General features: G+C 36.6%; 1 protein-coding gene across 5 annotated transcripts in view; it reads right to left on the bottom strand.

Moving 5' to 3' along the window:
* Positions 1-14,083, bottom strand: part of LOC145984902 (uncharacterized) — a 147,814-nt gene that overhangs the window by 36,710 nt on the left and 97,021 nt on the right. For all 5 annotated transcript variants that reach the window (XM_083118278.1, XM_083118282.1, XM_083118279.1 and 2 more), the window contains 2 exons: positions 7,269-7,345; positions 2,902-3,122 (listed from right to left, as the gene is read on the bottom strand). In XM_083118278.1, coding sequence (XP_082974404.1) covers positions 2,902-3,122; positions 7,269-7,345 — 298 coding nt within the window. The remainder of the gene's footprint in view (positions 1-2,901; positions 3,123-7,268; positions 7,346-14,083) is intronic.

Below are 14,083 nucleotides of genomic sequence, written 5' to 3'. Positions count from 1 at the left end.
CATCCTACGTTCACCAGTTTCATGACACTTTAATTCTGATGCAGCAGGTTTACAGTGAAAGTCCCACTCATGTGCACTGAACTCAAACTATGGGACTAGCTGTTACCATTCAAAAAATGCACTTTATGTTGTCATCGCACAAAATAATTTAGTATGTCATTTAAGAGATTGGTACAGCAGGCTTCCATAATGGAATAGTGAGCATATGTAAAGTTCCTCATGCATATAGCACCGTGTCATGAAGGTACATTAGGAAATGTGGGGATAGGGCCCCATACATTCTCGATTGTTGCCATTTTGGAGGTGATGTGATCAGCACCATGCTGCAGCCACCTTTACCCTACAGGGTTGCCCCAGGTACCCAAGATTTGAGGCTGGATGAGCCCCAGAGCCACTTTAGGTGGGGAGAAGGTTGGAAAAATTCTGACCTTAGATCACACCCCTGGAATCGAAACAGGGACTCCCGTGTGGCAGTCAAGTGCCCTGTGGCTCTCGTAAGGCATAAGGCAGTAAAAAGGCTTCATGTTAGGTGATGCAATATTTTTATTTTGTTTAAACAACTGGTCACTTTATTCTTTTTTGCCATCTGCATGTGTAAATAACACATTCAATTTTTCCGACTGTGAAAAATACACATGTGAGAATGAATGAAATATCAATATAAATTAAACTTTAAAACATGTTTTGCAATGTGATCAGCTAATAAATTGCATTTCAAATATGACTCCTTAAATGCTACAGCACAGTGCAGAAAATAAAGACACACATGTCTGGGTGATGATATGCAGTCTTAAATCCAATATTACATCATTAGGTTGTAAGTGGCAGAAATTATGTGGTTTAATGCAATGTACTTAATACTTTTCCTTGTACAAACTGAATGTCAGTGCAGAAATCAGGCTTAAGATAATGTGGTGAAATTGCTTTCCTGCTGAAACTTGTTAGCAAGTTGGTGACAGAACACACAATAAGCAAAACATTTTATAAAAAATATTAAATGTCAAATTTTCAGTATGCTTAACAATGTTTTTAATATGCATATTATTTGAAAGTAACGCTTTTAGCATCAATTTAATTACATACATTCCTACTGAGTTTGTTGTATTTCAAATAATGAAAAAAGATAAGAGTTAAAATTCAAATAAAATTGAGCATTGTTAGCATAATGAAGTTAAATCTATGAATTAAACAGACTAATACAATCACTTGGTAATTAATATGCAACTGTGAACCTGCGATAATATTGCATGCAGTATTTTAAAAATAAATAGTTTTAGGATGGCCAATTTCAATTAATTTCAACTGAATGTTAAGTTTTAATACTAAATTATATGCACACCAGCATGTGATTCAAATATTAAATATACTAATTTAAGTGAAATTCCTTTCATGTGCAAAATTTAAAATCATCTCTTTTTATTGTTTTTAGATACTAACTAGTTTCAAATGGCACACACTCAATTTATACTTGTCATTGTAATTCCATATTAACTTTCAATGTTATCAATTATTTCATTATGTTGCAATGTTTTACCATGTATGAGTACGTGAATAGCAGACCTCTGCAAAAAGCATAATCAAATTTTGAACTTAAGTTTCTTAAGATTTAATGGCTGCATTATTTGCATAAATTTATTACACCAAAGTATAAATACGCTAGTGTATTATAAGGTGGATACATACAATAGCCATGCTTACCTCATACTTAGCAGCAACACCTTGCATATGTTAAGTTGGAGCTCTTTGCAACAAAATTCTCTTTGCAACAAAATTCTACAGAAATGTAATGTATATTTTATTTCAACATGCATCTACCACCTCTATTTACTCATTTATTACTGGCTAGGTGCCACTCAATGCTAGTGCTGGAATTGTATCTTCTTACTTGCGTGGGTAGTCAAGTTGCTAGCAATTAACTTAGAGAACAAAATTTTTTATGAACGTGAAATGTACACTTATGTTTTCAGAGTGTGCAAATTTCTAGCAGAATAGGGCTTCTTATTAGTAACGACCAACATATGAGAGTAGTGTAATGGTAAAACTACCAATAATTTTACTGAATATTTCTACAAAGAGTCTGTAATTTAGGCAAAATTTCTGGAACAATGCATGTGTCCTGGTTTTGTAGAACAATTATATATTCACATTTTTGGGAATGAAACTTGTGAGAGCAAATTAAAGTATTGAAAGAAGTACAGTACTTGCTTAACTATGAAGCATTTTTTGTTTGTTTATTTTCTTTCTTTTATTAATTTTGGTAACCATTACCACCATTATCTTGGGAACTTCTTGTACAATTGCATTCCAAGAGAATGGTGGCAGTGGCGACCAACATTAATAACAATAAATACCAGTTTCACAGATAAGTGAGTACTTTCTTAATGAGAAATTCTACATATACAGTGGAACCTTAATTTTATGTTTTCCCGCATTATACATTCAATCTTGATGGTCCCAACATAGCATAATGTTATAAAATTTTACCTGATTTTACATTTTCCTGCATTGAAAGTTTTCTTTCTTTCCAGGAACTTTTTTTCTCGCACAATTTAAATTTGGCCCAAGTTGCATATTTGCTTCATTTCAATGTGGAACTTGGACCCTATTTCAATTGATCCGGAAAAAAAGGTTCCTGGACCATATTTAAATTGATCCAGAAAAAGGTACCTGGACCGAATTGAAATACTTTCCGGAACAGAATTTATTTAAAAGTTCTGGACATTTAACAACCCTCACCTTTCATTAATTTCAATTCCTTTTTACGCTGTTTTCTGCTTATCTCCAAACAACCTTGCTACCCATACAAGTAAGAACTTGCTTCTTATTCGTGCTGGTTCACAGAAAAAAAAAGGTAAGCTGCTAAGAAAATCAATCGTAAAAAGTGGAAGGGAGAATACTCACCATGTCATCCCTGTTCAATATTTCATCGACATCATCACTGAAGTCACTGAAATCCTCAACCATGGGCTCAATTGCTGGAGGAGCTGCAGGTGTTGGTTCCAGTAGGCAAATCTTCTTGGCTTCAGGCTTCTCGGTCTCGCTATCAGACTCTTCTCGGTGCCTCTTTGCGGTTGCAGGCTCCTCCTTTTTTACTGCAGGAGGTTCCTCAGTGGCTGCAGCAACTTTCAAGACAAGGAGAGACAGGAAATCACGTTTCAAAAACTGTTTTCATCACTTGCAAGGTGCACTGAGTAACATTATGCTTATAACTAGGGCCAGATGTTTAGATGTCAACCCAGCAGAATGAACGCTCTCTGCTGAGGGCATAAGGACACATGCTGGGTAAAACATACTCGGAAGAAAATTGCTTCTTGAGTCCGAATTTTAATTGTCATAAAGCATGTAAATAATAATATCTCAATGATTAACTTAATTCTACAAAGTCTGAACATTTTTATTTCAGTACGCAAAGATAAAGCTAAGAAAAGATGAGAAGACAAGACTAAGACGAGTGTTCTCTGCCACAACGTAAGGATGTGCATTGGGTAAAAAAGTACCAAGAAAACTCAGTTAACTACGAATATTAATTGCTTCAAAGGATGTAAATAGTAATACCTTTAATGTTATTAATTTTGAACATTTGCATTGAATCACATAATTGATAAAAACGAGAAAAGTAGAACATGAAATACCAAACTGAAACATATGAGCACATGTTGGGTGACACTTACCTAGGGAGTGTTTCCAAAGACTTTAGAACTGAACAAACCAATAGTCGATTCAAGATCCCAACATTCGGAAAGGTTCATTGGAAAGGTACTGAGAAGGGTGGCCTCAGACACTCATCGGAAGTGATCAAAAATATATTTCAAAATCGGCTGGGTAATTTTTACTCACTAACTAACTAAAAACTAACTCTCTAGCCTTCTTAAACCCGAAGGTTCATGGCTGCAGCAACACAGGCCTTCCATCTGTCCCTATCTTGAGCAAGATCTATATACTCTTTTCCATCCCTACCGATTTCCCTTAGGTCCATCTCGACGTTGTCCCTCCATCTTCGTCTTGGCCTTCCTACAGGTCTCTTACCATCAGGTTTCCCAACAAGAATCCTGTAAACTCCTCTTTCCTCTCCCATTCGTGCCACATGGCCTGCCCACCTAAGTCTTCTTGATTTAATTATTCTAATAATGTCTGGACATGAATACAAATTATGTAGTTCTAAATTATGTAACCTTCTCCACTCACCTGTCTCCTCATCCCTTTTAGGTCCAAAGATTTTCCTAAGGATCCTATTTTCAAATACTCTCAATTTATGTTCCTCTTTCAATGTAAGGGACCAAGTTTCACACCCATATAATACTACAGGCAAAATTACGGTTTTGTATATTTTAACTTTTAGTTTCTTAGATATTAAACGAGAAGACAAAAGTTTATGAAGAGAGAAGTAACATGCATTTCCTGAATTAAGCCTACTATTTATTTCCTCTTTAATATAATTTTCATTTGTTAATATTACTCCTAAGTATTTGAATTTGGAAACTGGTTCAAACGAGTTGTTATCAATAATTAGATTTTGATTATTACCTAACACTTGGTTTCGGCCTGTAAGCATATATTTAGTTTTCTCTTTGTTAACTTCCAAACCTATCTCTTTAGCAGTTTTGAAAAATATTTTAGCATTATTCTTAATTGTATTCACATCATCCCCCAGTAAGTCTACATCATCTGCATATGCTAACAACTGAGTCACACCATTTAATTTTAGTCCTTCTTTAGTTTCGTTTACCTTCCTAACAGCATATTCTAAGGCAAAATTAAAGAGCAATGGAGATAATGCATCTCCTTGTTTTAACCCATCATGAATTGTAAATTTGTCAGACATATTAATACCCACACAAATTTTTACTCACACAGGTTAAAGTGTGGAACCTTGATTTTACGTTTTTCAGGGGACCAAGCTGAAATAACTTAAGATGTGGAAGAATGTAAAATTGAGGAAAATGTTATAACATTTTGCTGTTGGGACCATCAAGATTGAATGTATAATGTGGGAAAATGTAAAATCCAGGAACGTAAAATCAGGGTTTCACTGTACTTGCTTTTCCAGTTACTAAAGCTATCGCCACATCATGTGGCTTCTTCAGGAGTAAGGACAAGAACAGTCAAAGTTTAAAACATGTGAAGGTAAGTTGGGATAAAAAAGTTAAAGTAGAAAGTATAAGCTGGACAGGCCAAGAAAAGCAGAATGCAAGGTTTTAAATGTGGCTAGAAATCAACAAGAGAACTTCCCAAAGAAAAGACATTCAACTACTGATGAAATTCTGTTTTCCGCAGACTTTCTACTGTACTGTAAAGTGTACTTAAGCCTATGCTCTTTAAATACACCATAATACACGTGTTTTGTTGCTATAAACTGAGTTTTATTGCACTTTCTACTGTTCTCTTAGGTTATTTCAGTTAATCTGGAGTTTTGTTAAACCAGTCAACTTATCCCCCCCATTAGTCCGGATTAACGAGGTTTTACTGTACATGTGTAACCTTCACTTCAGCTACTTAGTTGTGTAAGTTATGCCTTATTTGGTAACATCTTAAATTATCTTACACTTGTCATATTTACATATAACAATCAATTTTCTTCTACACTTATTGTTTACATGGTCTGTTAGGAAAGTAATGAGACTGGCAACACTGTGCACGAACCGGCAATGCTGATGCCCCCACCTTCACACGGCAGGTAGAGGAACGCTTGCCGTTGACTCAGTACAAGTTTCAACTTGCTACAGTTGCTACACGATTGTTGAGAGCGTCTGACGTGAAGTTGCGTTTGTGAGGTGCATTATGAACATGGACTGGTAAAAGTTTGAACAACGTTGTGCCATCAAATTTTGTGTTAAGCTTGGCGAAACCGCTACTGTGACTTATGAAAAGTTACAAGGGCTTATGGAGAACATGCACTATCTAGGGCACAAGTGTTCGGATGGCACAAGTCCTTTTAAGAAGGCAGAGAACAAGTGGAAGACGAATCTCGTGCGGGAAGACCTTCAACCTCAAAAACGGATGACAATGTAGAAAGAGTGAGGTCTCTTGTGAGGTCAGATCTTCAATTGATGGTGAGAATGATCAGTAGCGAGTTAAATTTGAACGTGTGTACCGTCCATGAAATTTTAACACAAGATTTGGACATGAGAAAAGTGTGCGCCAGATTGTTCCAAAGAACCTCACTCCTGAGCAGAAAACCCATCGGAGGGATCTGTGTCTTGATCTTCTGGACCGCCTTGACAGGGAGCCAGAATTCTTCAGTTGCGTGATCACAGGTGATGAATCATGGATTTTCGAGTACGATCCCGAGACAAAACGTCAAAGTCAGGAGTGGCACACTGCAAACTCTCCCTGTCCCAAGAAAGCGAGAAGGAGCAAATCCAAAATCAAATCGAAGCCTTCCAGCACTGCTACGAACAATGGAAACAACGCCTCCATCGCTGTGTAGCTGCCCAAGGGAACTATTTTGAAGGGGATAACCTTGATTTGTAAAAATAATAAAATTCATCGTTTACAGACAATCAGTCTCATTACTTTCCTAACAGACCACGTATTTCAGCATCTGAAATGTATTTGTAAGAGAATTTATTTGTAATATAAAACAAAATAATTATAATACAGGGTGAGTCATAAATATGGCTACACATTTGAAGTAATGTGTTACTTTACAATGTAGATGGAAATGATGAATGGCATATTAAACTTGAAACTTCATTTCATCATTATCCAAGATGAGGCAGAACATGCATCAGCAAGTTAACAGTTGCAGCGTTGGCAATTCCATACCAGAATGATCATGAGACTGACGAGACGTGATTTTAAAGTAACATTGTTGCTGTCGACTGTGGGAAAGTGGAGAAAACGACTGCTTGCATCAAATTGTTGAATAATTTAAGTCCATTACTGTGCACACGGCCCTCACGGTCATTCTGGTATGCAAATGCCCATGCTGCATGTTCAGTGCCATCTTGGCTAATGACGTAAGCTCGGGCATGTGGCCCTTATCTGCAAATGATAAAATGAAGTTTCAAGTTTTAATATACCATTCACCATTTCATCAAGAAGCTGGTTCAAGAGACAAAAAATATTTCCAAATCCTGGAGGTGTAAAATAACTTTTCCAGGTTTTTTCTTTTATGTTTTCAAATTCCCTGACTGTTCCAGCAGGTGGAAGCATTAACTAGATACATGCTACACATTTTACTATCAAAATCTCTTTTCAGTGGAAGATTTAGTTGCAATACAGTAAAATGCTTTCTACATCTGTAAGAATACTTGACGTCACCATACCTGGAGTTTCCTCAGGAACGGGTACCTTTTCATCCACCTCTGGTTCCTTTTCTTTTAACTCGGTTTCTCTTCTGACACTAGAAAACAAAAGTGATAATGAACAGAAGTTAGTTTCAAAAAAACACTTGTCTGATATACAATAACATCATACCTAGAAAGTGACTGGACTGTTCTACAACATTTTCACACTGATTCTGGCAGTCCTGATACCTTACTTAATATCTAGACATATGCATATTTTGTTCTTGACAAAAACACGAAATGTGATATAACATGTAATGTACAATACATTAATCATGTTTCTGAAAGGTGTGAGGTGCATTTTCCTACCCTGTATTGCCACGAAATGATGCAAAATGAACTGCCAAATGAGATATAGACTCTTAAACATGAAATACCTAAATGCAGTTTTTTAAATCAAATTTAGGATTATATTCACAATTTTAAAACAAAAAATGTCATTCTATATATCGCTTTTGATTAGATTTTTCACTGCTATAACACTGAAATTTTATTTTATTTACCACTTTTGATCCAAAATTGCCTGTTTTTGTACTGAAATTTAGCTTCTGTATTTACCAAAAGTATGTTCCTCTATTAATATCTCATTCTAACTTATATTTGGACCTCGTACAAGGAAACAAACATCATCCAATTAAAAGGTACGTGAAAATTCAATAATGTTCTCAACAAAATGGTGGGTTAGGGCTCAGTCGATAACAATTTAAAATGATATAGTTACCACTGATGATACTCTTACAGATTCTCACCAATACTGACACTTGATAACTGTAGCAATTCAAAGTTACTCATAACATTTACAACTTTATACTTTTTGCATTTGAACTATGTCATAACCAGTGCTCGAAAAATATTCTTCAGAGCTAGGTGCCAGCTCTGAAAATCAGGCGCCAGGAAACCACCTACTACCAATTATGCATACTATAAGAAGTTGAGCATCACTGTATTCAAAACATCACTAAATCATGCGAGAAAGCAGGAAATGCGGGGTTGGGGGACAAAGAGTAGGAAATTATTTATGATTCTATGGAATGTACAGAACGTTGATAGAAGAATAATTTGCAAACTTACGCTGTACTGCAATTTGAATTTAAAGGAGTCTTCAAAATTTTGTACATGCAAACTTAAAAAAACATTAATATTACAGCAAAAGATCAGTCGCCAGGCTGAAATTTCTAGTCACCATGGCGACCTGGCGACCGGGATTTTTCGAGCCCTGGTCATAACAATCTTTGCAGCAGGGATGGGACAGATTTATTACTCTATCGGTATCAGCAGAGATAGGCATATTGGTGTAGCGGTTATCACTAAACTTACTGATTATTTTACCAATCCAATATATCTACAAATATTTTGCAATTTAGTGCAAAATTCTCCAATTTTGTTATAATTTGCCATTCCCTATTTCTGCAAAAAGTAACTGTCTGAATATGTAACTTCTTTTGCACTGCAGTCACTTCGAAACACACATTTATTAAAGAGGTCAATGAACCATACAGGTTATTCATGTATCATTTCATATCGGATCAGTAGAATATTGGTTATCGATATTGGTAAATTTTATATACGTACTTTATTGGTATCAACCAAAATTTTATATTGGTCTATCCCTACTTTAAAGTATTGATATTTGCAAAAGATAATCACTCAATCGCGAAATCCACTTCTTCCGCCAATCTGGTTGTAAAAATAATGATAACCATGCATTGTGCATAATCAAAGATGTTTAGACTTTGTGCACATGTCAATTGGTATTTTTTCGGACTATGGAAAAGAATCCACTTGTATCAGCAATTAAATTCCACAAAACACATACTGCAATGTTCATTTTTTCTTTCTTTCTTTCTTTTTTGAAAGGTGTGAGGTGAAATTTTCTACCACGTTTTGTCATGAAATGATGCAAAATGCTAAATAAATAAACTCTTAAATATGAAATTTGGAGTTTACGATGCAACACTTTCTGCAAGTTATGCAAAGTTGGAAAATTGATTAATTCTGTTTAGTCCATGAGCCAGAACCTCAAATTTAGGTGATTGGTACCACTCAGGGGAATGGGATCTCATGTGATTTTTTGGCAAGGTTAGGATGCCTAGAGGTGGAAAATGTGTGATACATTGTCATAACGCCTTGCCTTCTGTCTTATATTATTGGATTTGCAAACATGGCGGAAAAATATTGTTCTTTCATATTTTTTATAAATAGCAATATTTGAATATATAATTTTGATTTCAACAGACTGATTAGATTCAATATTATTTTACAATAATTATAATTATTATTCATATAATCCTTATAATAATAATAAAACTTTATTGTATTTCTTATAAACTGACAGAGGTTAAATGCACAACTTTTACTTACAATTTCCAACAATAACAGTTGTTTTATCTTACACAGACATGTATGTTAGGATTGAACATAAACAAAATTTTATTATTTACATTCATCATCATCCTTCTTAATAAATGCAATCTTACACGAGGAAAGTCTGCGCTTGTCAGCGAACTTGATGTTATTTAGGTACAAAAGACTTGTAGGCATTTGAAGTTCCTAATGGAGTTGCAAGCTAGTAGATCTAACACAGTTTAGGTGCTGGCTGCCACTCCATCCAATCCACTACCAGCTGCTCTGCTCCATCCTGTTCTTTAATGCCCACCGTCTGCCAATTGGACTAGCTATATGTGGATCATGCAGAAGACATCTCTTGCGTATAGCGGCTTGATAATTTGCACGTTAGTCTTTTTTCTTCAGATAGTTCCTCCAAGGTGGAAGTTGATAACACTTCTTTGCACAGAATAGATGACATCCCAAGTCATTCATGTAATATACCGAAGATTTTGGCACATACAGCAAGCATGAGAGCTCCCCCCATTTGTCCATTAGATCTTCATTGAGATCCCATTCATCTCCGGGGCTGGGAAAACATTTCCTGTGTATGTCCGTTGGCAGAAAGGATTTTTCAATGCACCTGCTTTCCTTTTCCTTCAAATGGGTGTGGAGACCTATCTTATCTCGACAAAGATTTTCACTAAGAATTGAAGCTATTTTCCTAATGTCAATGGCTCAAATGGGTATTTTAGTAATATATTTCAGAAACAATTGAGCCATGATTCTTTCATGAAATCTCAACATATAATACACACCTGTGTTTTCTGAGCCTCTCATTATCCCTTTAAAACCCTCATTAGAAGTATATGCAGTATGCACTAACAAATAACCATCTGCTTCTTTATGTATACTTTTTAGGTCAGGTACTTCAGGACTCCCTTCAGATGTGATTTTGCATCATTTATCCCCACAGTTAGCGAACAGTGTCTTACTGAAAAGTTTTACGAAATGCTCTGTTTTTCTACACTTTTTGGCAATCTGGGAAGATGCGATGCTCTGTGACTGGTGCCCTCCGATTCTCAGTTTGCTGTTTTTTATAGACCTCTCATTGTACGTATCAAACACAACATCGATTCTTGGATTCCTATTTCCTTCCCGCAAAGCCATGGACAAGGCAGATATAACCACCTCACCAAAGGTTAACTCCCCTTTCTCTACTCTCTGAATGAGATCTATGCCATCAATCACTGTGGCTGAATTTCCAGATATTTCCTTAGGAGCGATAACATTTTTCTGCAAGTATGTCACTAAAGCAGCTTTATTCATCTTTCATAACAGACCATCTGGAGTTGCTAAATGCCACGATAAAGATCCTAAGAGAAGGGCCATTTGAAAATTCTGATTCTGTGCTGTCACTATTATTCGACCAAATAGTGATTGTCTGCCATTGCTGTCGACTGCCTTCATCTTCGATATGTTACACACGGTTTATTGTTCATTTTCACTGGGCCATGATACTTCTTAATGGGTGGATTATTTGCAAGGCTCTCAATTATAAAGTATGCTTCGCAAAACAATTGGAGGGGGGAGGGGGTCAAGAGAGGAACAGAAAGAACTAGACGAGAACCAAGTACAACCAATGTTTATGCAACTGAAAGAACATTCAGAGAGCATATACAGTAGAATATGGATCAGTACAGGTAACAAAAAGACCCTACAGTCACTTGGCACAATATTCACATGACGTGCGTTGCTATAGAGCAATGTGTGCAGAAATAAAAACAGTTCAGAAACGGACAGGGTCACAGTAGTAACTCGCCCCTAGTATGGTGTGTGATCTCGAACGGCCAACACCGCTGCACAACTGCGTTACATGGGCTTGATTAGAGCTTGAAGAATTCCTCGTGATGCTTCAATTTGGGCATTCTGCAGCTCTGGAAGATATGAGGGAGGTGCCTGCCTACCTGAAATGCATCTTCTAAACGCATCCCAGACATTCGCAATGGGATTTAAGTCCAATGAGCATGCTAGCCAGTCCATACTCTCGATTTGCTTGTCTTCTGGCATGTTGTGCACTAACAGGACTCTGTGAGGATGAAATTTATCATCGATGAAAGGGAAACAATGACCAATTGCATCTGTGCATGGCATGACAAGAGGTCTGAGAATCTCGTCCCTATATCTAAGGGCTGTCAAACTGTCATTTTTCGGATGACCTGGAGGCTCATACGTCCGACAATTCTGATTCCAGCCAACACCATCTGCCAATCACCTCCATTTTGGAATGTTTCTTGCACAAAAGCAGGGTTATTGCATGTTCCACATTTCCTCCAGATTAGGACATGTCGATTGTCACGCTGGAGACTGAACAGCAACTCATCGGAGAATAGCGCTAAACTCCATTCGGTGTGGCCGCAATTGCGATGTTCCTCAGCCAAGATTCTACAGGCTAAAATTTCACATGTTTTGTGGTTAATGGAACAAACACTATGAGCATATATGCATAGAGGGCATCTTCACGAAGGCAATTGCAGACAGTTTGAAATGACACCTGCATCCGTCCTGTTGCTGTGAGGAGGGAATGTTGTAGTTCCGTTGCATTCTTCCATCTGTTCCACAAAAAGTACTGGTCATCTTGCTGCTGTTGTTTGCTGATGAGCTTGAGCCTTCCCTTCATTTGGAGCTGAATCTACAGGCGGGAAATGACACTTTGAGACACTCCCAAGGGCTACAGCTACCTCTTGCTGTGTCTTCCATCTTTCCTATGGCTGTGCACGACATCGATTCTGGTAAATCACACTGTCGAGGCATTCTACCACTTGGCCATGTTCCTCCACGAATTCTTACACTGTCTTTGGACTGCTCCTGTCATTCTCACAGCTGCACACTTCAGTTGTCAACTCAGGTTTATTGACATTAATGATGGACAAATAGCCAGTGAACTTGTCCAACTAATTAATGAAGTGATTAATATATTGAAATATTTTAATTGTGTAATTATTATACAATGCACAAGGAGTGATAATAAGGCCAAGGGAGAGACCAAGATGTTGGTAGAAAGAGCAGATAGTGGAGTGTGTTAGGAGAAGATGACAAGATTTGAACACCGTGGAAAAGAGAGGGGTGGTGGAAGACCAGGAAAAAATGGAGAGGCTTGACTACTATGCTGACCCAGTCAGAGGCAGGAAACGGCAAAGGATGATAATGAATTATTATAATCATAATTATCATCATCAATATTATTAATTTGTATCAGAATTACTGTAATTGTTATTTCTGATAGTAAATGTCACATTAAAAATTTCCATTTACATCAATGTATCTGGGAATTAGAGTGATAACACACACAAGGCAAAGAGTTATGACACACTATCAAATATTTTCCATCTCTACGCATCCTAACCTTACCAAAAAATTATATTAGAACCCTTTCCCCACCAAGTGGTACCGATAACTTGCCTGGCTCAAGGCCTAGTTGTAAGTATTTGAGAAGCGAAAATTGACTCCTTTACACAGCAATAAACTTTGACTTTGATAACTACATAAATGTACTATTAGAAGGAAAGTGTTTATTTTGTGTAATAATTGTTATATTCACTATTTTAACACCAAAATGCCATTTTGCATACCGCTTCTGATCGTGAAATGTGCCCAATTTTTGTTCCGATATTTCATTCACCATAAATATTTGGGTCTACTGATATCACTGGTAGCAGGGGATACTCACACATTGGTATCTGTATTGGCTCAGCCCTACTGTAAGATTTATTCTATTATTTCTTAAGTATCTTGGTATTTAACACTGAGTAGTTTACCAATTAGGGAATTCCAGTGTGCGACATTTTACACATAAAATGTAAGGTTCTATACAAGACATGAGATGGGATTAAAATATCCATAATGAACTGATTTTGTATAATTATTACATACTTTGTGGGGTCTGCTAACAAATGAAAACACTTGAGTATGACGACATAGCCTGAATGCATGAAAAGCATTTATAACAAAATACAATTATAATAATTTTTACATTGATTCATTTTAATTACGGAAGAACTTAGTATTCACGTTTCCCACGAAGCTCTTTTTAGTTTATTCTGCCTCCATTCTCGTTGGAACTGTTTGCATTGTTGCTTGGCACGTTTCTGTTGTTTTTTGTTCCTCAATTGTCATACACAGTAGGCAACAACAGCACACCTAGTGGCAATTGAGGAACAAAAACAACAGAAACATGCCAAGCAACAAGGCAGTAGCCACTGAAATTAATAGAACAAACTAAAAACAGCTTTGTGGAAAACGTGAGTATTAAGTTTCCTTGTAATTATTTACTACCGTGTTTCTCATTTCCCAAAATACGAACTGATTCAGTTTGTTGTTTACGTGGAGTAGGACCACTATTTGTGGAATGCCCCAATTGCATTTACAATGAAAACCTGTTAAATTAACCCAGAACGGCCTGCAACAAA

This window comes from Lepisma saccharinum, chromosome 3, assembly GCF_977018435.1.
Source record: "Lepisma saccharinum chromosome 3, izLepSacc3.1, whole genome shotgun sequence".
NCBI lineage: Eukaryota > Metazoa > Arthropoda > Insecta > Zygentoma > Lepismatidae > Lepisma > Lepisma saccharinum.
This window is presented reverse-complemented; position numbering and strand designations above follow the sequence as displayed.